The 27,851-nt window shown below is 35.5% G+C and overlaps 3 protein-coding genes and 1 long non-coding RNA gene across 4 annotated transcripts; 2 read left to right on the top strand and 2 right to left on the bottom strand.

The window, feature by feature from the left end:
- Positions 1 to 6,795: 6,795 nt before the first annotated feature.
- Positions 6,796 to 8,494, top strand: LOC135168967 (uncharacterized). The gene is made up of 3 exons (XR_010300125.1): positions 6,796 to 6,875; positions 7,052 to 7,285; positions 8,426 to 8,494. It is a non-coding gene; the product is annotated as an uncharacterized LOC135168967 (long non-coding RNA).
- Positions 8,495 to 8,698: 204 nt separating this feature from the next.
- LOC135168966 (sideroflexin-1) lies at positions 8,699 to 15,083 on the top strand. The gene is made up of 4 exons (XM_064133620.1): positions 8,699 to 9,135; positions 11,782 to 11,958; positions 13,088 to 13,476; positions 14,439 to 15,083. The coding sequence occupies exons 1-4, from the start codon at positions 8,972 to 8,974 to the stop codon at positions 14,681 to 14,683; spliced, it is 975 nt and encodes a 324-aa protein (XP_063989690.1). The 5' UTR covers positions 8,699 to 8,971; the 3' UTR covers positions 14,684 to 15,083.
- A 1,308-nt stretch (positions 15,084 to 16,391) lies between these two features.
- On the bottom strand, positions 16,392 to 18,240 carry LOC135168964 (large ribosomal subunit protein uL2m). The gene is made up of 2 exons (XM_064133619.1): positions 17,978 to 18,240; positions 16,392 to 17,216 (listed from the first exon to the last, which is right to left on the bottom strand). Exons 1-2 carry the CDS (start codon positions 18,216 to 18,218, stop codon positions 16,462 to 16,464), a joined length of 996 nt encoding a protein of 331 aa, XP_063989689.1. The 5' UTR covers positions 18,219 to 18,240; the 3' UTR covers positions 16,392 to 16,461.
- Positions 18,241 to 22,518: 4,278 nt separating this feature from the next.
- LOC135168352 (senecionine N-oxygenase-like) lies at positions 22,519 to 27,597 on the bottom strand. Its single transcript, XM_064132421.1, has 7 exons — positions 27,437 to 27,597; positions 26,533 to 26,756; positions 25,478 to 25,619; positions 25,004 to 25,315; positions 24,454 to 24,601; positions 24,108 to 24,382; positions 22,519 to 23,162 (listed from the first exon to the last, which is right to left on the bottom strand). Exons 1-7 carry the CDS (start codon positions 27,506 to 27,508, stop codon positions 22,938 to 22,940), a joined length of 1,398 nt encoding a protein of 465 aa, XP_063988491.1. The 5' UTR covers positions 27,509 to 27,597; the 3' UTR covers positions 22,519 to 22,937.
- Between the last annotated feature and the right edge of the window lie 254 nt (positions 27,598 to 27,851).

The raw sequence follows: 27,851 nt of genomic DNA on the forward strand, positions 1-27,851 counted from the left end.
TAAAAGATCTGCAATTTTTAGGGTTTTTCTTGCTTGGTGCGGACATCGATTCAACACAGATTTAGTCGTTTGTGAATGTTCAAACATTGTTTATTAATATTGAAGTTTTTCGCAGTGACAGGAAAATTCTGAGATTTTTAGGAGTTATGACCGTTTATATGGAACCAACTTTTCCGAGAATTATAAACAAATTAACGTTTAAAGTTGTAAGCGCAGTGGTTAAGAAAAATTAGATGGATGCGGATGGATTTATTTGAGAATGTTTATAAATTTTCTGATTCCTAGATAGTTTTTACATTCGAAGAAAATTCCCTGATCACATAAATACCCATATGTCACAGTAGCATTCGCTTTTCTATTTTTTATTTTATTTAGCCATTATTTTGGAACCCTTCTCGTCTTCATATAAATTACCTTCAAAATATATTAAAAAATACATTTAGCTGACTCAATTTATATTAACAAAACGAAATTTACACATCCAATATATTTTTGTTATACATACCTTGCAAATTTAGAAATTTGGAACTTAGAATTTTTAGGAAAGTTGGAAAAACCTTATCGAATAATCCAATCATTGAAATTAACTATCATATCAATCATGTAATAAACCCCTGAAACACTTGCGTGAATCAATCATAGAACGGAATGTCCTTAGATTTATACCTCAAATTCCATGAAAAGTATATCTGATGGGTACGGTAACCCCAGACATCAAAGATTTTTTATCTCCTCCGTCATTAGCTTGAGGACTGTCTCCTCTGGAATTGAATGTTGCTGCGTGTGTTGAATTACGAATTGAATTTCGCATTTTTCCTGTGTCCAATATCCGGGTCAATAGAATCAACCACCAATCCTCATTCCACTGCAATCGGTTATGTGTCTATGGTTTAAGTGTAAAGAGGACACTGCAACCTTTAGCGAAAATATCGTAAAATCAGCGAGGTCTCGTGTAACAAACGATGACGCTTCAGAGCCTCGAAATGATTATCCTACGATGATAGGAGCATAAATGAAGCGATAAACTTCATTGTAGTATTTCTGGAAATTCGAGAACTAGGCGTAATAATACCATTTTTATGGGATCATTGGCGAGCGAGTTTTTTTCTTGATAGACTTGTACGGTAAACAGATGATTCTTATGTCATCCAGGGTCGCTTTCACGAGTTAACATTCTCATTGTAAATAGGAGTTTATGCGGATTTTTTTTTACTGTCCGGCATAAAATTGTTAGACGTGTTTATTTCACTGACATTAAAAAAAAATTAATTCAACTGAAAAGAGAAATATTCACAACCTTTTCCTTTCTGAAAATTGTCATCCCCTTCGAGGGAATATTTTACTTGCGAAACTGTTCTTTCGCAATCAAAAATCAGGCGATGTTACATTAATAGATATTATGTTGCGTAAATAACCAAATAACATATATTATTTTTTCTCACGAGTGCCCATTTTCGAGAGGGTAGAAAGGGCCGAAGAAAAGAATGGCAGGAAGTTGGAAGTTGGGGAGGGGGCAAACCCTTGAATTTTTTTGTAATTCAAAAACATAATAATTTTCGGTGTAGTAAAAACAATCAATAGTTGGAATACCCTGACTGGTATGTTTACTTTATAATTCATTTCAAATGAAAGAAAAATAACGGTTTTAATTTCAAGATCATAAAATAACAAAAGTAAAGAATTATATAGTTTATTTCTAGGTTTTGGTTTCACATGGAAGCATTGCAATCGTCCACTCCCATCCCAAAAGAAAATCTGATTTTGCTTGGAAACGATATAGAATGGTTTGAACTGTAAAAATATAACATTTTTTTATCTTTTTTTAATTAATAAAAAATATAGATCGGTAAAAAAATTCGAGAAAATTGGAAATTTTGTCACATCGCAGGTAAGAATTGAGACTAATTCTTAACCCAGATTAAGCTCGATCGGTTATATCGTTTTTGAGAACTCGTCATTCGTTTATAATTAATTTTTTGGAAATATCTCCCAGACAAAGGGCGAAACTGATTATGTAACATCGATTGTTGATCCATAGTCTCCTCGAAAAACTGGACATCTATTTATTCCTGTGGAAAAATTGCATAATAAGAGTAAAATTCGATTTGACAGAAATGGAAAATTCAGTTCAAATCAATGTTTTTTTTCGATTATTTTTAATTATTCAAACATCATCCTGAGTTACAGCGTTTACCTTATCATTTGCAATTTGAATATCAAATACAAAGTATTTTATTAATTCCTCTCAGAGTACTACACGTAAGTAATTTCCCGTGTGATTTAGAGTACACTTTTCCCGGCAAAGTAAAGGTGTCGTTAAACTTCCGACTAATTGACGGTTGAGCGTTTACCGACACTTGATATGTTCGCATTTTCATTATGAATTCATATAAATAGAGAAATGCTCACAGTTACAGTTATTATCACTTTTTTTTACAATTGTGCTCTGCCATTTGGCGTGCACAAAAATCACGTTATCAACTTAAAATTCATCATTTCAAGGAATGGAATTAGCCCATTTTTATGTCACATGATTCAAATCAACCTTTTGGTCGGATATACTTAGAATCCGAGAAAACTCCCAACACTTTACATAATAAATCTCGTAAATGTGTGCATTTCAAAACAAAAAAATAGCAGATTACAGCAAAACATTTCAGTGCTAATAAAAAAATCCTACCTGGCAAAAGCAAATTTGCAATTTGAATAACCACCTAATCATCATCGTTCATGAAGAGCTCCTCCACTCCCACCGCAGCTTAATATCAAGAATACGGTATTTGTTATGAGAAAAATGTCAGCCAGATAATGTTATGATCAACAAACATGAAGGGCTAACATGAAGGGTTTTTAATTTCAAATCCTAAATTCCCACACCCATGAACAAAAATCACCTGAAAAAAATCTGTGATTCGTTGAAATAAGAACAGCGATAATGAAAATTACTCGAGAATCGACGATAATGAGCATCAAGACGGTGCTGTTATTTGGAAAAAAACTGCTCTTCATCGAGTTGATAAACCTAAGAGAAAGAAAATGTTCCTTCCATTCTCGAATGAAAATTTTATGAAGCTGTTTATGAGAAAAACGGGAGAACTGTTGTGCCCATGATGTCGCCCGGATGATACTCGAACACTTCTCTGTAACCAGTTGTACATTAATTCTCGTTTATTTATTTTTCTTGTGCCGCGTCGTCTCCGCAAGTTCTCCACTCGTGACACAGTTTGTTAACACGAGGATATTAATCGATGATTCCATCACACGTGATCCCGATACCTCAATACCTCGCGCAATGCACTTTAAATAACCGGAAGTTTTTTATATGCGTCGCCCCTCTATTTTTCTTAATTCTTACGCATTTATTTTCGAAACGAGAGGTTATTCGAGAATCTGCAGAATAAAAAATGTGAACAATTAATCACATGCTCACACAAATGATTCATGTTCTCAACGCAATTAAATCTTGAGTCAAAGGTTGCGTTAGAGGGTATGATGAAAACGTTAGATTATTTAAGACTTGGGGAAAATCCACTCAAACGGGACAAAATCTCAAGAAAAATTCGTGACCGGCATTATAAACTTACAAAATTTATACTCCTAAATAAATTATTGAGTATTATTATGGGTTTAGACCACCGAAAAAATTCTTTTGCGAAAAATATTTACTGATCACCAGAAAATGTATGTGGCATTACCATATGTATTAAGGGAATAATTATTGTTCAGATTTACTAATCGTACGTCAGTGCAAGATTAAGGCAATCGATTGTGCACTTTTTTAGACTTTAAGGTCTACTTTTAATGTTATTATTAATGCTTATTGATACTATTAATAATTGCCATTTAGTATAGGAAAAACGGGAGTTCTTTTTAGGCCAAAAAGAAAATGAATGAAGGGAGATAATAATACCGATGGCAATTGAATAAAAATTGCAAATATACTTGACTATAAATTTTTCTTTTCTAATGGTAGCAATTCATTTTGCCAAGAATTTTGTTAAGCGTTTCGTCCCCGATAAACTCGGCTCAAGCACTTAGATAAGACAAATATTTTGTTTTAAAATTGTTTTAAAGCTCTTTCCTCAATAAATATTTTCTATTAGCATGTATATATAATATATATGGACATATATATGTGGGATATGTGGGTCGAAGGGAGTTTGTCGCAAAGACACAAACGTTTAACACATATATATTTATTGATGTCACTATACACTATTAAACACTTCTAAATACTACGTTTCAGGCATTATTACAAATCTACAACTTGACTCTAGTTTACACAATATGCTACTCTTATAAAACGCTTAGGGTGACACCTTGCACACCTCGTCAATACTCTGACGACTCTCCCTGAACTCTAACTACCTTCTACTCTGGAGTAGATCCTAGCAGCGTCACGTGATCCAAGCGTCTCTGGACCTCGCTGGCTGGAAACGATGTTCCTCTGTCACATCTGTGGGCCTCTCATAAACCCACAAAATATGATTGTTTATGTACTCCTATTGTACACACTCGCATCCCGGTACCATCTATGTCTATTGGCGGGGGTTCCCCATAAATGGCGCCTATTTCTACGTCTACAATAAAGTCTTATAGCTGCACTGGAAGAACTTCATCCCACGATTCTTAATCCTACTCTAAAGTAAAACCATTAATAAATATATCTAGTGTTAACAATTACCTAATCAGATTTTTTTCCTAAAGCGATGAAGCAACTATCTTTGATGGAGGTCTACGAAGGTCGATTAATGACCCTCTTTTAGACGTTTTATAAAGCGAAATAACGTCGAGTTATTTTTGGATCTAACAGATCATGTCCGAGATGTGCCATCAAACCATAAGTTGATTCCATTATTTATTATTCTAAAAATCTTTAAATAATAAATGATAAATAGTCAAATTTTATTACTAAAAAATCAATTATAAATAAATTATAATAAGCACATTTGTAACACAGGAAGAAAGACCACTAAAAGACTGATTGAAGTAGGTGAGCGGTGCTTTTGTAGTCCCAGAGACGAAGTTATCAAAAACAGTGATAACTATTTTGATATCTAGTTTACATTCTAAGATATTCATTGAAAGTCAGTGCGTGAGTACAATCGACTGCACTAGAAAAATTATTGTGTAGCACCGGCAAAATGATTAGGGACGCCATAACTTTTCCGCTGCTGAGCCGCAATTTTTCTAAGTGTGCAAATTGCGCCATGCTTACGGGGCTTATCACATTAGTTTAAAAAATATGCGCTCCGTGCATCGAGAAATTGTGTCAGCAGGTGCGGCGGAAGAGTACACAGGCATGGAATGATAAAAAGGAAATTGCATCCTCTCAGTGCGTATCAGCAACCTTGAACCTGAATAAATAAGAGTGAAATAAAAAGAATATTTGCATTGAGAGATCAATTGCAATGTATTCGTGATACTTTTGACATTCAACAGAAACTACACTGGGAGAAAAATTTAGTAAAACAGAACAGTTATTTTTTGTGGTAGTGCCCAATTTTCAAATCCATAGAAACAAATTGTTAACTAGACTGAGGAGGTCTCCTTATGCAGCAAACAAATTTGCAAACGGAACAGACTTTCGTTCTATCGAAATGATTTGTCAATATTTAAAGGAATGTAAAATACGAATTTAGTATCAGATCGATAGTGCGAGTAAATCTTACGTACAGATTGTAACACTTTAAATGATTTACAAAAATCCACTCGTTCTTGTTCAATATTGTTAACAGACTAATTTATTCATGTAACGAAACATGTAATTCGTTGATTCTGAGGGCTCCAAACCTCATGCTTCGATGAAATCGTGTATTGACTCGTATTCCCTGAATATTTCATCAAATTTCCATGGTCTGAAAACTTATGGTGGTTGATATCAATAGAATTGCCCACAATAAAATATTTTTAAGGAAATAATAACCCTTTTTCAACGGAATATTTAATTTTAATCGAACGCAGATAATTATCTGCGTTCGATTAGGACAGAGTTGTAGGGTGGAGATTTTTGAAAATCATTTCAATGATTTATTACAGTCACGATCAATACACGGACGTCGGTAACGTGATTGATTGGTATTTTTCAAACGTCGTAATTGGAAATGCCTCCAGTTGGAAACCCACTGTGAAAATGAAACGTTAAAATGTTAAAACAATAAAATTCTAAGTTAACACGAAAGAGAGTGCATCCAAGACGATATATTTCCCAAAAACTACAATATTTTTCTCTCAGTGTAAAGTTAAGGCGGTTAAAATTCGTGCGATCTAGCGGTCGCGTCTGCGTAGTTTAAATAAATTTTTAAAATTGTGGGAACAATCATTAATTCTAATACATAGGAAATATCATTTAACCCCCGAATTCCACGAAATAATGAAATCAATTAAAAATCACTGTTTATGACTGCACGTCAGCGACCTTGAACTTGCACAAACAAGAGTGGAACAAAAAAAACATTGAATTCAGTCGTCGATGTGTGATCTCAATGTATGCAAGCATTCACCTCATTTTCGTAACACTTGTGACTCTTCTTTTGGATTTTTCCGCGTCCCCTGCGTTCTCCTCTTCACCGGGCCCACGCCAACGTGTAGCGACAGAAGTGGGTCAGTCAGGGCCTCATTTATGGTCAATGCTAAATGGATAAGTGCGGAGAGAGATGAGAATCATCACGTGCGGTTTCTGTCAGCTATTTAGCATATCAGTGGGTTCATTACTCGTGATGAATATTCGTATTATTCACTGATTAAATTCTGGGGAATAATATTAACTGTTGAGATTCACTTGAACGATTGTTGGATAACAAGTGGTGACAGTGAAAGCCGCAATGTTGATGGAAAAATGCCATAACCCATGTATTTACATCCCTAATGATATCGTGAGTAACGGATACTTTGAATTCTCTTTGAAAAATTCATTTAGAACGTGTGAATAATTACTTGCACATTTTCTCAGCTAGACGAAGAAAAAAAATGACATTTTCCTTGTTGTTCAGTGAAAACCTGGAAGTCCAGTTCGATGGTTTGGATCTGTAATTGATGTCTTCGATTTCAGTTGCGAAGAAGTATTACAACTTCAGAGTTGCCATCGACTGGGAATCGGCTTCATTGACCTTATGTGGGATGAAGCATTTGAGAGATTATCATCAGGGTCGTAAGGAGAATACTTCGTCGAGGAATTTATTCCTTTGACCTTTGTCGCATCTTTTTCCTTCGAAACCAGGAAGAATTCTTACGGTTATTGTATCGAACAAATGATGCTCCCACACTACCATGCGGGGTCACTGAGGTAAAGTCATGACTGATAAGCGATGAGGATTTATTAAATATTATTAGATTATGGGTGAAAAGATTAAATTATTTTAGACACAGTGGAAATAGTTTTTAATATACTTTATTCACACGAGGAAGACACGTCTTTACGGGTGGACCGTTGTCCAGAGACTAACTAACTTCTTATAATATAAAAATCTTTACTAGGAGAGAAACAATAGACCCTTTATATTTCCAGAGGACAGAGTCTCCTTTTAATACCACTTGTGGTATGGACCCCAATGCTCTCAAGTCCAGAGCACAACAGATCATAAATCAGTCCCTTTTCTGGAAACATATGATAAACTTTGTCGAGTGATTTTTGAAGAGAATAGAAGAACTGTGTTCTAATTTTCCAACAAATATTAAATAAAGAGGGGTTGGGATAAATATAGGACAAGGGAGGAAGGTCTAATCCTTACAAACCGCTCCAGCAAAGTCAATATTGCTCACAAAAATCAAAAGAATATAGTCACCTATCGACGAAGAATCATCGGTTTTGTTTCGCCCGGGAGTTATGTTTATGTTTATGTTAAATCTTCGACAGGGTCTAGAGTAATAGCAAAAAGTAGGTTTATCAAGAGAATTTTATTTGGATCAATTATCTGTCGGAAATATTTTTGACACAAACTGAACCAATCGACCCATTGTAAACCTCTCAGAGAATAACGGAAAATATTCGAGTTGTTGATGGCCTAAACAGCCCAACACGTGGACAACCCCGTAGACAAAAGGGCCTCGTCTTTAGGGCAGACCCCTCTCCCTGGACGACCTAAACGCTAGACTCACTTTTAAATGATCGAGTCGTTGAATAGAAAATAAAACGGGAAATAATCGATGACATTCGATGGTGATTGAAGGAGTGCCCAGTTCGAAGGTCAAGACTCCAATCCTCTGACAGGTCCTTATTTTAGGTCCAAAATGTCACTAAGGGGTGCCAAAGCGTCGTCTTTCCCGTCAAGCATCGGTTCTTCACTTATCTCCGACCCAACGCAAAATTGTCCCACTTTGATTATTTACAATAATCCTTAACTAGAAAAAAATGTTAAATACTAAACAAAAATCGAGACGTGTGATTAAATAGAATGATATATTTCTTACAATACGTGACCCTCAGGAAAAGGTTTCCCTCCTGTCGATCCCATTCGGCAATTCAAAATCCTGGAGCAACCCCATCTCGTGGTAGCATCGGAAATTACATGGAATATTTGAGCGCCCCGGCGCCACCAGGAATCGAAGCAGAGCCGAGAGATGTGACCCTGCGCACGCACCAAAGGCGGTCCCCAGAGATCGATGTCAACATCTTTACATGTATTCATCAGTGTACGTAGCTGACTCGCCTGAGAGGCATTAATACATTCACTGGAGTGTCATTACAACTTTCCTCTACTGCGGTAACGTCAGACCGTTGGGTGGGAGATTGTAGGCAAGACACTGAGCGCGTAGTGTTTACGGGCAAGTGTCAGACAGAAATTAAATACCAGACTGCAGCGTTTTATTTATCTTTTCATATCGTTTTACGATCATTTCGGAGCATATGCTGCGGATCCCACTGGGCCGAGCGTTTATAGGTGAGCCAGGGGTGATAATTTGTGGTGGACAAGTCGTCTGGACGGTGAAAGAAGGGAGAAAGGGGGACTGAGTGGAGTGGAGAGTGACAGCGATGTCGATTTCGAAGGATGGAAGAATTGACATTGAGAAACCCAGGTGGGATCAGGGGACTTATATCGGAAGGGCTAAACATTTTCTCAATCTGACGAACCCTTTGAATGTCTTCGCAAGCGAAAAGGACCTCGATCGAGCCCATGATATCGTCTCCCAATACAGGTGATTGATGAAAAAATGTTCATGTTTTGGGTATTTTGTAGTGTAATCAATATTGTTTATTTTATAAAATCGATATAACTTTGAGGCCGAGAGGAGGTGAACCTATTCTACTTGCAATATGTCGGAATTTAAGGGGAAACGGAACTCCTGGGCTTAGACGTTTTTTTAGAATTATGGTTTCTCTCGCAGTTAGTATTGTATAATTTGTAAGGTCGAAATAAATTTAAAGCCGAGAGGGGGTGAGTCTATTACGCTTGGAATATGTCGCTGGAGTTAAAAAGTTTTTTAAGATTGAGTTTTCTCTCGTGATTCCTATTCTTTCTTTTATAAAGTCGAAATAATTTTGAGGCCGAGAGGAGGCGAACCTATTCTACTTGCATTATGTCGGAATTTGGGGGAAACAGAAGTTCAGGGCTTAGACGACTTTTTAGCATAGTGGTTTCTCTCGCAATTATTATTTTTTATTTATGAAACTGCTTTCTACGATCCACAAAGCAGTGATGGAGTCAATAATGTAGTTTTTTTGAAAATAAATTGACTGTAAAAGGAAATACAAAGGGATAAATTTATTCAGACGTGGGAGTGCCGCCCCCCTTCAGGAGAGTAGAAAATATTTTCGTGCAATTTCAAACTATTTAATTGAAAATCTGTGCGTTAAAAGTTGCAATTAGAAATGCGAGAATAAGATAATTCTCAGGTTCATGACCTCTATACGCCAGTTCCATGATTAAAACATAAAACAGATTCCGAATTTTTAGTTTTTCTTTTTCTTGCAACGCTTATTAACTCAATCCGGTAGGGGTGGACTGCCTTAAATGACCTCAGGAATTTATTCTGCGCTATTTAAAATACAATTCAATCAAATTGAAAGTTCAAGCCAACGATCGATACAGCGAAGTGAACGACCTCAATATTACAAAATTCTACAGCGTGATTGAGTAACGGTGGTGGTTGAATAAAATGAAATTTTTCCACATTCAGAACAGAATTTTTTTGAGAATGTCATCTTTACTCGTGTCATAGCAATCATCACTTGAAGAGATTTTTCAAATGGAGTCTAGTGTAATCAATTAGTTCAATAGTTTTTTTTTTATTAAATCAAAATAGTTTGATCCAAAGATCAATTGAGTCAGTAAACTTTGAGAATTGTCTCTTGTCTTTTGGACAAGTCCAAAATTTCTTAAAAAATACTGATTGTCTGAAGTTTAGATTGTTTTTTGTTACGTATTCAATGTCAATGTCTTTTCATTTTTCATGTCTTTTGTGAAACTCTGGGAAACCATGGATCAGATGAACATGACCAAATACACAATTTCTATGTTTTTTTTTGTTACTCAATGAGTCACGAATTTTCACAGGCACGCGTCTCCTTTTTTTAAATTTTTGGCAAAGTTTGGCAAAACTGTATTTAGAAAGTAGAAAAATTCTTCCACTGTGATGAACGTTCGTGAATCGTAAATATTATGAATCGCTTTTTGAAATTTTTTAAAATACTCGAAAAACGAGAAGATATCAAAATATCCATTATGTCGACTTTTAGTCAATTTTTTGATGAATATCTCACAGTCTAAGAGAGATAGCAACATTTTTTATATGAATGTATTTATCATGTATAAATAACTTCACAAAAAAGGTCGTCAGGAAAGTTTTTCCATCGCTGTTAGGTTCCGAGATAATTGTAAAAAACTGACCAGTAGTCAAAAATCACTTAACCCGGTTTCCAGCTTCGCTATTAAATTTTGGCGTCATGGGTTTCTTGATGCAAGTTAGAAATGACAAGTAGTAAGTCGTGGCTACGCTTTATCCGTTATTTCTCAAACACGAAGGAAACAATGATTTTCTCGGGATGTTTATCCAATGATAATGGGCTGTATCAGCTGCTATTTAAAAACTAAATAGTGAATTGACCGAAAAGTCAAAGACCGATATTGTTATTCTTTTTTTGTATAGTTTTTCCAAACCATCGAAGGTCGGAATCACTACACGAAGAAAAAAAAATTCTATCATTTATTTTTTGGGGGAAAATCGATTTCATACAATCCATTTTGGTGTTTGATTCAAAGGCGTTAGATTGTGTCCCAAAAATTTTTTTCTGCCAAACTTGGAAGGATGAAATCAAACCAAAATTACGTTACATGAAATCGATTTTATCGTGAAAAAAATATTTACTCAATGCTAAAATTATTTTTTCTCAGTGTGTGTGTATTTTTTTTTCATAACTAACAAAAAAAGTGACCGGAAATGTCATAGTTGGAGTGGAGACAGCGTCGATGGTGGGAGATTGATTTTATTTCAAATGGATGTACTGATAATATCAACAAATTGATTTATCAGTTTCACAATGGGACTTACATCCATTCGGGTGTTTGCTGTTCATAGAATTGATCGAAATAAAAAGAGAAAATACATCGCAGAAAATATAGCGATAGGGCTCTATGTTACCTGTTTAATTCGATTATCAATTAAAAAAATAACGACTAATAAGTACTAAGGAATGGATAATTTTCGAAGCTGATAAGGGCCAGTTTTCTCACAGAAAAGTAACGAGATCCCACAATCCAATACAATTTATGAAGCCCCTCGCATCAATTTTTCTTTCTCAATTGAATACGAGACATCACCGAACTTGTCGAAATTTGTTGGCAGGAAAGGGGAGTCCCTGGAGCACTTGAAAATCACCGAGAATGACTTGTGGAGGAATAAGTACCTCTATGACAGCGCATACCATCCGGACACAGGCGAGAAAATGCTCATCATCGGGCGGATGAGTGCACAGGTGCCCATGAATATGATTATCACTGGGGCGATGATGACGTTTTACAAGTATGTATTTTTCATTTTATTACAAGGATGAGTGGTTAACGGCCCTCAGAGAACTAAAGTAATCTTTAAAAGAATCAATGAGCTCGTGGAGATAAACTGCGACCGCAATTCGTGACCCCGGGGTCGCTGTTGTGGTCTTGAAATATATGAAATTTTCGTTGCTCCACTTTAAATTCGTCTGCGACGTTGCTTTTTGCTGGTGAAAACATTTTCTTTACAGGGGGAAGTAATTCTTTCACGATTGAAAAAGAAGTTGCTGTAGCATTCATGTTACTTAATATGTGAATGAAATGGAAACTTTGTAATTATTCAAATTTTGCCCCAAAAATCTAAATGGGAGATTTCTTAGATTAAAATTTTTATATTTTCCGAATGTATTTATTGGCGATGGATGGAAAATCCAGTCTTTATATAGGAAATGCAATTATTAAGGCTTAACCGAATTGTTTATCATTAAAGAACTGCCCGTATTTCTGAAACCTATATATCTCTGTCTTTTTTGGCTGAGAATACATTCATGTTTTCGCACGATAAAAATAGAGATCAGATAAATAGTGGATAGAAGTTGTTTCATTTCTATTTTTTTCCTCTTTATCTTCCCCTCCAACTCTTTCAAAACAACAATCGAGATGTGGTCTCAGTAAATATTTGAAGCGCAATCGAAAATGCCGATTCATCCCGGAAACCTAAAAATAAAATGCAACTTTAAAGAAAAATTTCCAACTCATTGTGAAGTTTAATTTTGGTCGAATTAAGCGTAACTCCGAGTTTTATTTTCTGCTGACACAAGACGTTAATTATCAGCGGTAAACAAAGTATTTACAGTTAAAAAACACTTCGTTTTCCTCTGACTCATTTCCCTTATTTTTCGCTGAAAACGCATTTATATTTTCACAAACTCAAAATAAAAAATAGATAATTATTGTTTGGAACAAATTCGATTCTATTTTTTTTTTACTTGAAAACGTCAGACTTGCGGAGCTAAATCTGCTTTGTGTTTTCCCAGCGCAATAATACAGTTGTGTCTGTCCCGGGTTTAAATAAACTTCCAATGCGCAATAAAATATTTCAATTTCTCCCGGAAATCTAAAAATAAAATTCAACGCTAAAAGGTAATTTTCAACTTTAGGTCAACGCCAGCTGTGGTATTTTGGCAATGGTGTAACCAGTCATTCAATGCAATCGTCAATTATACAAATCGTAGTGGCTCGAGTCCAATTCCAACGGAGACTCTCGTGAAGAGCTACATCGGTGCCGTCACGGGTGCTGTAACAACAGCATTAACGTTGAATCGTCTTGCTGCACGGGGACCACCGTTAGCCGGTCGTCTGGTACCCCTTGCCGCTGTGGCAGCTGCCAATTGTGTTAACATTCCATTAATGAGAATTACAGAATTGAAGGATGGAATTGATCTTTATAATGAAAAGGGAGAGAAGGTTGGCAACAGTCCTAAGGCGGCCAGGGAGGCAATAGCCTCTGTTACTGTCTCCAGAATTCTAATGGCATCTCCCAGTATGAGTAAGTAGTATAATCAAATCATTTTTCATGTTTGCAATCTTAATGGAAACGAATTCTCTCTCTGCAATGGAAATTATTTCTTAAATTACTGCGCTGAGAGAAAAATTAATATTTTTTCAATTCCTATGAAATTAATTTTTTGTCAAACAAAAATTAAAATCATTGAAAAAAAAAACAAAAAACGAAATTGATGAATATAAATTTTGATATATCGTCAGCTTATTTTTTTGTTTGTTAAATTAAAATAGTGATGAAACTACTGGGAAGCATTTAGGCACCAGTTCACAGCTCTTTCTATCTTAGAAATAATTTTTTTGCAGTTCAAGAAAGCTATAGACAAAAAAATTGAAATTTCCTAAATTACACTGTTATCATTCTTTAAATACGTCCATGAACTGATAACATTTTTGTAGATCTCCTCCAGTATTTCGTTATAATTTGACGTATCTTCAAAGTTATTTACAGAACTAAAAACTTGTGATGGCGCGCGTTTAGAACAAGAGAAGATGTGATTGTTTTAAAGGCTTAAGTCACTGCTCCCCGTTCTTATCTTCCTCCCAATTTTTTTTTGTTAATAAGAAGTGCTGCCACCCCCTCGAATGATCATTCTCATATTCTCATACAATCGTTAAAAACTTAGCATAACGAATTCTGCGTTGAAAACGGTTAAGATTTCATCGCCCGTGTTATCACACTCTAAATGTATTCATAGTCAGATAGAATTATCATGAATTCTTTCTATCATTTCGTGGTGCTACAGCGTGGCTTTGAAAACATCCCAAAATAAATAGTTCCTATCGCACGCGTGGAAACCACCAAAAAATCAAAATCATGGATAGCTTTTGTTCAGCGACGGGACAATTCTTGCCAAAGTCATAAGCCTCACATGATCCGCACAGTTGACCAAAAATTTCCATGAAATTATTTAACCCAAATTAAAAACAAATATTGTCTTTTTTCAGTTTTATCCCCAATATTGATGACATCCCTGGAACGTCGAAATCTCCTGGCAAATGCAAAATGGGCGGCAATGCCAATTCAACTGGCCGTTTGTGGTGTTTGTCTGACATTCGCAACTCCCCTGTGTTGTGCTTTATTCGCCCAACAAGTGCCCATATCCATAGATCGCCTAGAGCCCGAGGAGAAGGAGAAAATTATGTCTCGTGATCCGAATGCAAAAACCCTCATCTACAACAAAGGCCTATAAATATATCTTATTGTTAAAAAAAATGCATTTAGATGTACTGAAACAGGCACTGCCTCACTGTTGAATCATCAATCCGCCCACGATAATTCCAATTATTTTTGAAAATTTTGTGGTGCGGATGCGTAAACAAGATTACTAAGCATTTTAGTGAATCATCACATTTGTGAATGTTGTTGTGTAAAAGCGGATACTACTAAGTTTAAGTGAGTACGGTTTAATCTCAATTGTGAATCTCTTTGGGTCTCTATTTTTGCTCCAACGTGGATTGATTAATTGTAAGTGTAATGATATATGTACTTATGCGGTTGACCCGCAGACTCGCTACAAAACACCCACATTGCTTGGGTAGAAACACAGACAATAATATTAAGTGAATAAAAATATCAATGATATACGTGGAGATTAATTGTGTTATTCGCTTGAACCTTTATCCTTATTTTATTTAGAGTGGATAACTGTTAATCTTGGAAGCAATCAGTTGAGGAGATGGAAAACCCAACAATTCAGTAAAGAAGTGGTAAAACAAGATAAGTGGCTTTTGGCTGTTGACCAGTTTTTTAAGAATATCTCGGAATCTAGGGCAGATAGGAAAATTTTTATTATAATCTTTTTGATGGACTGAATGGATAACTACAACAAATCAAAATTCCAGTAGCTCTTTTAGATTTAGAGACATGGCTCAAAAATTCGGCTGAGGCAAGTCAATGTATCTGGTTTTATCATTTCGCCACTGAATTCGCTGGTGAATTTTATGAAAATTGTGGGAATCGTGGGAATAAATTACGGTCAGATACTTTTTTTTAAAAGCGACGGAGATTCTTCGTGAATATTCTAGGATTTTTTGAATTTCCGAATAATGATTTAGATCAACTGTTCAATAGATTCAGGTGATATGGGCGATTTCATTTTTTAATCAAAATTCTATAAGATATGAATAATAGGATGAAAATTGTATTGCAATAATTAACTATCTATGTTTAAAATGTTGTTTTTTTTTATGTTCTCGTGAGAGCCAGAAAAATAAGTTCTAAATTGTCCCAAATGACTATTTCGCCGATCAATTCCCCGGATAGTAAATATTTTACTTTCTGTTTCATTCCATTCATTCGAACGACATTTTTTCAACAAGTTTTCTATTAACAATTCGATGACGATGAGTTTGAAGGCTGACGATTGATAATTTAATTTATTTTTTCAAAGTTATATTCAGTGGATTGTGGCATTTTCAGAGGAGCCTAATCAGGCTTCAATTATGACCATAGCATTGCTGTTGAGGATGAATATATTGTAGAGAAACGTAAATGGAATCCGTTAATGATTTCTCATTTTTATAACTTTCTGATTTTCTAGAGGAAAGAACTTCCATGAATTCTTTAACACTCGAAATTACTGGAGAACTTTACTGAAGATCATACCTAACGTGATCATGTTCTAGACAAATGTAATTAACATAATCCAAACCTCACCTGAATTGCCTAGAAATAACTTGACCGAAGAAATGCGCTATTGTAAAAATAAATCATTCTCTGAACTAAATGAATATTTGGCAAAAACACTTTTTTATCACTACACAGGAACTCTTTCCTTCCCTCCCCAATATGTCATAAATTATACCAGAAATATTTCATGTATTTCATCTCCCTTGTAATTAACAAACCAGAGTTGTACCTAGAACTGAATTTCCATATCTAAATAAAAACTTCAAGAATTTCAATTAAATATGCTTTACTGACATTAACCTGACAATGTAATCTCTCCCTTCTCCCATTGGTCTTAAATTACCAGGGTCTGAGCTCCTGTTTGATAATTTTAACCGGCACCGTGGGTTTCCTGATGCAGTCAAGGTTAGTGTTGAATTCAGGATGGGTGAGTATTAACGGCTGGACATGGATTTCCTCGCCATCAGGGTCGTAATGCTTGATCGGACGAGGTGGTTTAATTTTCCTACCAAAACGGCCAGTCTTCCTCTGCCAGAGACCACTCCTGGGTCGATTACCCAGCTCTCTGTTCTTCTGGGCGCTACCAATCGGCGTCTCTCCATGCAGAATATTGGATACTCGTCCCACACAAGCCAGACACGACTGGTGAAGACTGAAGAGTCTCTTGCTAGGCATCTGGACAATGATACGATCAGGTCCATCTTTCCGGATGATGGTGCCTGCTGTGCCAGCAGCATTGATCAAAACTCCCCCCTGCCCGGGGTACTTTTCGATATTGTAAACAGAGGTCCCGACTGGTAGAGCTCCGAGAGGATAGGCATCCCCTTCAACAGCTCGCACTGCCATTGGAGGAATTGCACGGGATGTCCTTATTATCTGGCCTGGCTTCATATTCTCCGAAGCCAGGTAGTATTTTAACTCAGAACCATAACCCACTAGAGCTACGTGCGCTGTCCTGCAGCCGTCCTCGAAGACCGCGAGAACTTTTTCCTCTTTTGGGGGAGTGTCTATATCTGTAGGGCCGTCTCGCTTCCACTGAATCCAGTGGTATTTATGCTTTATTCCTCCGCCTATGCCCTTCGCCACGACTCTACCTGTTTGAATATATTTTATTTATTTCAATGAAAATGTAATCGGTGATTGATGTATGTAAAGGTAAAATAGTTGCAATTTTCAGAAAAAACTTCAGTAGCGAAACGGTAAAACGAGATAAGTCACTTTGCACTGGTGACCGGTTTTTGATGAATATCTGGAAATGCAGGGGAGATAGATTTTGATCATGAGCTTTTTTGGCAAGCGAATTTAGTTGAATAAGAAATGTTATTACAAGAATTTCCTCCCTCATTTTTAAGAAAAGTAATCTCAAACTTAATTTGAATAGAATGGAGAGTTTTCTTAGATACATTGTTTGATGATTATGTATCAGATTGAAACCAAGAGTTTTTGGCTAAACTTGGCATAACTTTCGGTAGCCAAAAAGATTAGAGTCAAATAGCTGAGGTCAGTCTGCTGAATAATTAGCGATTTTTCAATTAAAAAGTTATCATTTTGGAGTGACAGAAATCCATTATAACCTGTAAATCTAGATTTGTGGAGAACTATTACAAGGAAACAGTTTAAATTTTTGTTCTTACCAAACAACACTAAGAATACAATTTTTGCCAGTGACATCTAAAATTTAACAGGAGATCGGCAATTTAATGATAATTGACGACAAATTGACGACACAAAAGAGGGCCACAAGAGTATTGATAAAAAATTGCCAATGATCATAGTAATTTATTGCTCAACATAAACTCCCTCCTTTGATAAATTTAAGGATTTGTTGTTGATAGTAAATAAACAGTGGATTTACCAGTGATGGGATCCCGCCCCGCGAGATTGGTAACCTGCAAAGGTTCAACAGTGTACTCATCCTTGAAGTGGACGAACCTACGGTATGCTTGGCCATTGATTCCTGGTTTTGGTTTTTCAATGAGCCTCCAGGACTTAGTCCCTCGCGTTTGATGCACTTGACACACTGCAGGTGAGTTCAGTAAGAGTATATCGGATAAATTTTTGGTGAAGATACTTCGGAGCACCGTGCACGCCGCCATGATTCCTTCCGACTGGAGGGGGTGCACGCCTTGTCGATAAAACAGGTTTCCATTTGAATTTGATATCAGAGATTAATACGGGAGGTTGCTGACGCTTATGGAGCGCCTTGAACCACGGACACATAGTTAGAAGGTAATTAACGAATTTTGAGATGAATCTAATCTCAATCATTTGGGAATAGTTTAGGAAAGTTTAGGAATACATTCGCATAGTTTAGGAACTAATAGTTTATTTATAATTAATGACTCTTTTATTGGCGTATAGTTAGCAGGTGGAGCAGATGATAAGTTCGAATCTTAATCGGATTTGCATAGATCGATGTAACATAATTTGGGAAGTCTAAAAAACATTAATTCAGAGTTTAGGAATTAACTGTTATTATTTAATTAATGGTTTTCTAATTGTGACTGGGGGGCAGGCTGCGCATGCGCATACGCCCTTGTGGCCGAGGGTATACAGGGTCCCCTTTAGCCTCCTGCTGGTGGTGCACCGGCATGTTTTGGGGGTAATTTTGAACCGAAAAGTCCTTTTCCACTTTTCGCTCGGACGCACCCCTATCGAGATATTGGGGTGAAAAGCACGGCCAATGGGGCGCGAGAGAGAGGGGGAAAGATATTTCTCTCTCACTCATTGGCAATTTTAAAACAATCCTTTGGAGGGGGGGGAGGTGATTAGATTAGATAATTAATGTTTAAAATTGTCGAAATAGATGTCGAAATTCCCAGGGGATGGCTCGCGATTTTCGCGGAATCCGGAGCAATAAACGTGTTTTCTTGATTATCAAGTAAACAAATGGATTTACGGCCTTTTGTCACAAGACATTTTTTGCAGAGAATCAAATTTTCTACAACAAATGTCTTATGGTGGCATCCGGTAAATCCATTAGTTTATTTAATAATTGGATTTAAAATTTTAACCAAAATCCTCAATTTATTAATAAACTTATACATTTTCGCGATTTTTACATAAGATAGTCGTTTTCTGGGTTTCGGGGGGGGGGGTGATGATTAGACCCCCCCCCCCCAAGGATTCTCTTGAAATTGCCAATGAGTGAGAGAGAAATATCTTTCCCCCTCTCTCTCGCGCCCCATTGGCCGTGCTTTTCACCCCAATGTCTCGATAGGGGTGCGTCCGAGCGAAAAGTGGACAAGGACTTTTCGGTTCGAAATTACCCCCAAAACATGCCGGTGCACCACCAGCAGGAGGCTAAAGGGGACCCTGTATACCCTCGGCCACAAGGGCGTATGCGCATGCGCAGCCTGCCCCCCAGTCACAATTAGAAAACCATTAATTAAATAATAACAGTTAATTCCTAAACTCTGAATTAATGTTTTTTAGACTTCCCAAATTATGTTACATCGATCTATGCAAATCCGATTAAGATTCGAACTTATCATCTGCTCCACCTGCTAACTATACGCCAATAAAAGAGTCATTAATTATAAATAAACTATTAGTTCCTAAACTATGCGAATGTATTCCTAAACTTTCCTAAACTATTCCCAAATGATTGAGATTAGATTCATCTCAAAATTCGTTAATTACCTTCTAACTATGTGTCCGTCCTTGAACCGCAAAATTTGTGGCGGTGGAACATGAACTACGATGGTGAACGTGCCAGTCGGTAGGGCATTACCGTGGAGAACTGCCACGAAATTTTGCTATTGAAGCCTCTCCATAAGCGTCATAATCTTTGTTGATATGTTCATAATTTTTGAAGCCTCGAACAATTCCATTTGTGTATGTAATATCAATCATTATTCATTATGAGTAATTGATAATTTATAAGGTTTTTTGGGGTTTGAAATGTCGGTAAAACAGTACCCCCTTGACTCCGATCAATGTCACCGTGTTGAAATATTCTATCGACAATTCCCAAAATTTGCGAAACTAACGCTAATTAAATCGCATTTCATTGCATAGAAATAAATTCAAATAAGTTGAATAAAAAAAATTGCACGAGCGTTATTAATTTTCAAATACATCTATTTCTTAGTTACCTAACAATAAATTCCGAAATAATGCGAACTTTTCCAAAGCAATTTACCGACAACAAAAAATCAAAGAATGAAAAAATTGAAATTTCAGGGAAATAATTGTTTCTTTTATTGGCTACGCATCAATTCTGTTTGCAATGGAATCTAATTGGGCTAGACTTAGACCTCTCATACGATAATATTTTTAAATCTAATTCAAAGAAAGTTATAATAAATAAACTGCTAATTCAAAAATTCATTTTTTCGAATCGGACGCATTTGAACTATTTGACCGCCTCTACAGGTGATCACGTGATTAACATGGCGACTAGCCTTGTGCATCGTAAATAAGGTTTGGCGTTAGCTTCTCCCATTTTCATCAATTAGGACGGTAAATTAACTAGAATAATTATAAATAAAAGTCCAGTGAGGTAACAGGTGTACACAGAAGTCGTTTTAAGTTTGAATTAATGCTTATTCTGATGATGTGTGGTCTCGGACAGCCGCTGAAAAATTTCACCCGCCAAAATTCTCGAGTTTCCCGGCATTCTACGCGCGACTGGGATCTGAACGAAGAATTTGGCGTTTTGAACAATATATTTATATATTGCCGGCATATATTCGAGAAGTATCACGGTAAAGTTATTACAATAATTATACATAAAGGTATAATAAGCCTAATGCGATGGGCAAAAGCTGGTTTATCATGGACTAGAGGTTTATTTGGGTGAATTATGGGGAAGGGAGCCGTGATCTCTGTCCTCAAAAGTGATTTAGTCTATCCTCTTTGACGTAAATCATCAAAATTATTATGAATAACGATTTAATAATGCAACAAGACTATTATCGGAAAATTAAAATTTTTTTAGAGATATGCAGTTGCCAGACAATGAAAAAATATTCTATAATATCCCAATTAAACAGACAACATCAGTATTCCAACCACTGTGGGACGTTACAAGGAATTTCAATTAATTAATAATTGCAGTTTTGATCATTGTATCCCTTAATAACACTTCTGTGAAATTATGGGATAATTGGTTCAGACCGACAGTTCTATGTCTCTCATGAGGACAAACTTTTGCTTGTGTTCTCGTAAATGATTTATTCTTTTCCGTCGTGTCTATCGAGTCAGTCGCTAACGAACACGAGTTCATAAAAAATTCTCTCTTGGAATCCTGTTCCTGTTCAGAATGCGTTACTTTGCGATGTGATGTTGTTGATTTATAGTTGTCTTTGGCGTTTGTCGACTGCTGGTTAATGGATATTCTATATCTGAAATTGTAAAATTGGGGAAGTCAAGGACTGCGAAGGATAAAATATTATTTTCGATTTTTAATGACTTGTTTATCAAATACTGCGGTTCATTTTTGTAAAATCTCTCGTTTTTCGCCAATGGGGTCTTATCATCTTCCAAAAAACTTCGGGAATCTTGATCTGCGGAATTTTGAATTTTGGAAATATAGGAATAGGTGAATAAAAGTTCTGACAAGTGGTAATGATCTAATCCGAAGGTAAAGTACTTGAAGTCCGTTGGTTTCTGGGCTCCTTCTCTGTTTTGAACTGAACACTTTGGTTCATTATTATTCATAAGGCTTTTTTCATTTATAATTGCTTGTAATCTAAGGGAAGCAAGAAGGAATCAGTACTGGAAGATATGATAGAATCAGTCGACGTTAATCTCTCACTTGTAGTGGTTCAAGTTCTTGCGGTGAAAGGCTATAATGGTGTCGTGATTGAATAGTCAATATCGCAGCAATTGTATGTTTCTGATCTATCTACATGATGTGCTTTGCAAAAAATTAGTGTGTTGGGGGTGCCAGGCTTTGACAGAAGACCACCGTAAGCCCAAATCGATAAATAGAAAAAATTCCATTTTAGTAATTAAAAGGAGTTTAAATTTGGTACACTGAGAGACTGATGATTATTCACCATCATTTACGGTCATTTGTGATACATTATTTACGCTCTATGAATAACCGACTGGCAAAATGACAATTTAAAATGTTGAAACAACGGAATTCTATTTTCGTATGAAAGAACATGCACCCAACAAAATTACTCCATAGAATGTGCGATATTTTACGCTCAGTGTCGAGTATGTGGAGAAATCAATGAATCCTGTCCAGAGAAACTGATGAAAAATTCTCAACTTTTCAAAACCACCATAAATATGCAAATTATGTCATAGCCCACTTTGGTTGATGTCCGAGTGCTTTCAATTTTTTGAATGTATCAATTGGTGAATATGAAATTACCTCCCCATTTAGAGACTGGTTTGATTGAAAATAATTTGAAACATTTTAAATAAATGAAAAACGCATTTAGTGGGCGATAATTAAATCAACCTGCGTGGTATATTTCAGAGTCATTATAATTAATATTATTATTAGATTTTTCCATCTTATTTATGTCTGAATAATATTAAAATTCATAAAAGATTAGGTCGCTCAATCATTCAGCTCGTAAAAATCGTCGAAATTACGGGTAAAAAATATGACGATGCGTTGTGTCATAGGCCTCTCAATCGGCAGAAGAAATTTTTTCATACAATCATTAGTTATCAATGTTAAAAAATTAATATAGACCTATATAGGCTGAATTAAGATTGATATGTGAATTTTGGATTACTATATGAATTAATAGATAATGAATATAAGATCAAATATTAGTATAGTTATGAAAATTGAATAATTCACTCGATAATTAAACTACTGTTAAAATTATGGGATAAATCCAAGCTTACTGTCTTGACTTGACTGGAGAAATATACTGAACTCGGAATTTTTTCGGGTTGACGATTTCGTATCGATAATTTTTGAAAGTCTGAAGATTCACAGCCACCATCAGCATCATGTGGTTGAAGATTTTTTTGAGCACTACAGGGAATGCAGGCACCTTTGCTAATGCTGCCAGTCCATCGTAGTATTTCCATCCATCATTAAGAAATTTGAGGATGTATCGTACCTAGGAGAAATCAACAAGAAGAACAAAATATTATATTTCGATTGGACACCTTATAAAACGCAAATTTAGTTTAGCGTCGGATTTCTTCGATACTCCTGGAATTAATTTGATTTTTAAAGAGCTCGCGAAGTCAGATAAACTCTTTCTATCATTGCTCAATTAAAACAAAACTCGAATAATCTCGAAATGCCTACAATTTTCTAGAATACCAATAGATGGCCCCTCTGCATAAGAATTTTAAAGTAGAAAACTAAGTCATGATTCTGTCATTTTAAGCTTTAATATGCATTATGTTAAATATTAAATTTAAACATCTTCAATTGTTTCTATCATTGAAGCGCTTTATATTTCGATTAATAGGTGTTTTATAGTATATCATAAATTATTTGGATAAATGTGCTATACGAAAACTGGAAAGAATTCTTTCCGCTCCTTACAAACGTCTAAAATATAAAATATTTCAAAAATCTATGCATATATATACACATAACAAAAATTAGAGAAAACTCGAATTAGAGAGAGAAAAAATCCGTTTTACATTATAATACATGATAAAATAATTTAAATAATAATATTTGCCTGTATATTCAATATTAATTAATTTTTTTATAACACTAGAAAAGGTCTATGGGTCTGTTTGACTCCTGTGGCTTAACTGGAAGTTATCATTAAAAGTTGAAAATGAAAAGAAAATGTTAATCGTTTTTTTACACGAACGAAAAACAAAAATATTTTCCGTCATTTTCATATAAACTATATAATTATCATATATATCTATATATATATAATTATAAATAAGTATGATATTAATTATATACATATAATAATCATGTCATGGCGAAATGGACCGGCAACTTAAAACGTTACTGTTCTTTCAAACAGCGTATTACTCCTTCTATCAAAAGCCAGTTTTCCGCAGTACCTGATATAAGATCCATTACTTACTGGAAATCCATCGTCCAGCAACTTTAGTTTTTCTTCGAGCATATTGGTTCGCATTTCCATGGGTGAGGGAAGTTCGAGTCGGCCTTCCAGGAGTCCCATAATGTATTGCGATTGGATATAGGCCAGCGGGATATTAAAAGAGGTGTCTGGAAGTCCCATGAAGAACAAATTCGGCATCTCAGTGTGGATTAAGTGTTTGTAGAGTGGCTCCACGTGGTTATCAGCAGTCGAAAGTTCGATGCGGTCCGATAGAAATGGATAGGTGAATTTGTATCCTGAGAATTGAGTTTGGAAAATTCAAATTTTTGTCATATGCTGGACTGAATGTTAATGTTTTCATAATTACCGGTGCAGTAGATAATGTCATCGACTTCTGCTGTTGTGTCATCGTCGAAGGTCAGGGTATTGCCATTAATGCTGATGAGGCCAGCTCGCAACTCGATGTTCTTGGGCATCTGAAGGGTTACATCACCCTTATTGTGGCTCAGGTAGATCTGTCGAATGATTTAATAGGTTTAACGAAAGCTATTGGATGATAACTGCAAGTTGTTTTCTGGCAATGGGCCCAAGGCCTTCAGCCAATGATTAGATATTTATCTTTCTATATTTAGGGAATGTTTCTCGTGATAAATTCCTTTGAGAAACAATCAATAAATTGCGAATTCTCTTGGTTTTCGGATTAGACTCAAGCACAAAAACCTTTTCTATAAACTAAATTTTTTTTTCCACTGGGATTTCGCCAGATTCTCGCAGAACATTTTGCGCAGGTGTAAATATAAATTCCGACTGAATGACCGTCGATTTGTAGAATTTTCTTAACATTCAAGACTATTTAAATTATATTATAACTATTTTTTTATTAGTTTAAATTTTATTTATTCAGTTATTCAACTTACTTTAGTCACATGTGGTGATAAGTCAAAAGCGATATCAAATCCTGATTCCCCGAGGCCAAGTATACATACTGTTCTGCCAGAGTAATACTCTGGGTGCCTGTAATCATGGCTATGAATGGCAGTTCCGGGAAATGTATCGCTACCATTAATTTCCGGAATTTTACCAATTGTCAAATGGCCATTGCTTATAATAACCGCATCAAAGTCACTACTCTCTACGGTATCGGTGAGGAGGTTCTTATGAGAAACTCTGTAGGTTGTTTTGCCACGCCATGATGTGTTCGGTTCAACATATGTTACCAGAGTGTTCAACTATGGGCGTTAATGTATTTTTAAAAAATATTTTTTATTTTTGAGCTTAAAATAACATCTGAGACAAAATATAATATATTATATATTATATGCATAGCTTATAATAACAGAGGTTCGGGTTTGCCCATGGAAATAATATTTTCGTCATGAATTTTTTCTTACCTTTATATGACGGTAAAGCCCAAAATGACGTGTATAGTTTTGTAAATATTTCTTAATCACACTGTGATGGACATAAGAAGGTCCAGTTACTTTTGGAAATGGAAAATCCGGCATCGTCATGATTTCCTTAGGTACATTTGTCCTACAAATGTCATTTAAAATTTTCAAGACTGAAAAATTTTGGTGAAGTTTGAGGTTTGAAAAATTGACTTGCCAAAGGGATTTGCGTTTAACTCTACGTGGAAGGGAATTTCATAGATTATTTTTCCCACCCAAATTTCAGCCAATAGAATTGCACCATTTGTTGATATTTTGTATAGCCTACCTCGAATATCAGCGATTATTTTTTGAATATTTTGGTAAACAAACGACACTTAACCAAATAAACCTCTTTTCATGTCATGGCACAATTCTCTTGGCCGAAATTTGGATAGGAAAAATAATCCCCTGAATACCACTCGAGCTTCAAAATTATAGAATATTTCCCTCTAGGTTCCCTGCATACAAATGAAGTCGTCAAGTTTTTCAGGAAAAATCACTCGTGCTTCGCACTCGTGATTTTTTAGCCTGAAAAACTTGACTCCTTCATTTGTTTGCAACGAATCTATCGGGAAATATTCGATAATTTTGAACCACTTGTGGTATTATATGTGATAATTCTGTTGGAAGATTTGCCTTCAGGGATTCCCGGTTATTTGAGACAATCACCAAATTTTTCTTAACTATTTGGTAAACCTTTTTGATTAATAACATCGTCTTCATCTTCGAATTCCGACTTCGATTGAATTTATTTAAACTATGTTTCCACGACTACTAGCCAATTTTGACAATTAAAACGTGCATTAAATTTAAAAAATAATTTTGCATTGATTAAATTTTTTGAAATTTAGTGAATTAGAATCGTAGGAATTAATTTATTAGCGTCTAATTAAAAATACATAAGAATAATAATCAAACTAAGTGGAAATATTTCCAGGAAATTCGAATTATTCCCGTTTTACAAATCCACTAATCTGTTGATTTTCCGAATTCCGCTAGAAATTTGAGGCACTCACTTGAGATTTTTGTAAAGACCACTATGAACTGGAAGTCCATAGCTATCGAGACCAGTTAGTTCAGTGTAGACCCACATTCCTCCCACTTCACGATTACGTTCAAAAACCGTCAGATCGAATTTTTGAGGCTTTGAGCCGAGATGTTTTGTTGCAATAAGTCCACAGAGTCCTCCGCCGATAATTGCAACCCTGGTCCTATCGGGTCGCATGTGCGCTAGCATTATCTTGAATTCATCGCAATTAATTTTCGTTAATAATTAAAGTGATCAAACTGCGAATTTATTTATAATTGGAAATTGATCAGAAATTCATTGTATACCCGAAAGAGAGTTTCGATTGTGGAAACAACTTCAATTATTCATGAATACGAGATTATAAACGTAATGATTTGCATGAAATTAAGTTAACAGGCGCTGAATATTTTTGTATTTTTCGAAATTTTTCTAACGCAATTTAATTGACCGATTGAATGATTTAAAATGGTTTAATTAATAGTATGAGTTGTACTAAGACTGAAAAATATTTGGACATTTATAAATAAAAATGAATTTTGGTGGAAAGACCTTGATTGGACTTATCATCAATAAGTTCTCGTTACATATTCGAAGAACGCAACGACGAAATTCTTTTACTAAAAGTGCCAACTTCACGTAATTCCTCAAGCAATTACCTGGAGTTGAGATTTTACCAACATGGAGTTGAAATTTTGTCATAAGTTGACTTGTCAATTGATTGAAAAAATACACATAATTCTATCAATCAAATATTCTTCTACCAAAAATTATGAACGGTTTGTTTGAATTAGCATTTCGGACATTTGATAATACAAGACCTATTAAATATGAAGGGCAAAATTATATTTATATTACATTTCATTTGATATTTTCATCTCAGCATCACTCACCATAAAAGATATGCTGCAAAATACAAGAGTGAAAATGATGATAAGTATGGCAAACATTTTGGCTGTCTTCATGGTAACCCTCTACAATTATCGAACTTATTCCCTAACACTGACCACTAACGACTGGTGATATCTATCCGTACCTGGCAGTAATAAACTTCGACGAATGTCGAGTCAATGGAAATCTGTGTCCCCAAATAACTCAGAGCCACAATAAAAATAAAAACAATAACAGCAATACAGCTATTTTAAATTTATAGGAAATTCTTTCGGCAATACACTTAGAATTTTCAAAATAATGGTATGGATTATCTAATTCATCGATAATCCCTCGAAGTCCGGTACTCGTTTATTTATGCGATTTCAGGAACGAAACTATGGCTTCACCCTAAATCCAGCATTCTTCGATGATATT

Source organism: Diachasmimorpha longicaudata, chromosome 13, assembly GCF_034640455.1.
Source record: "Diachasmimorpha longicaudata isolate KC_UGA_2023 chromosome 13, iyDiaLong2, whole genome shotgun sequence".
Lineage (NCBI taxonomy): Eukaryota > Metazoa > Arthropoda > Insecta > Hymenoptera > Braconidae > Diachasmimorpha > Diachasmimorpha longicaudata.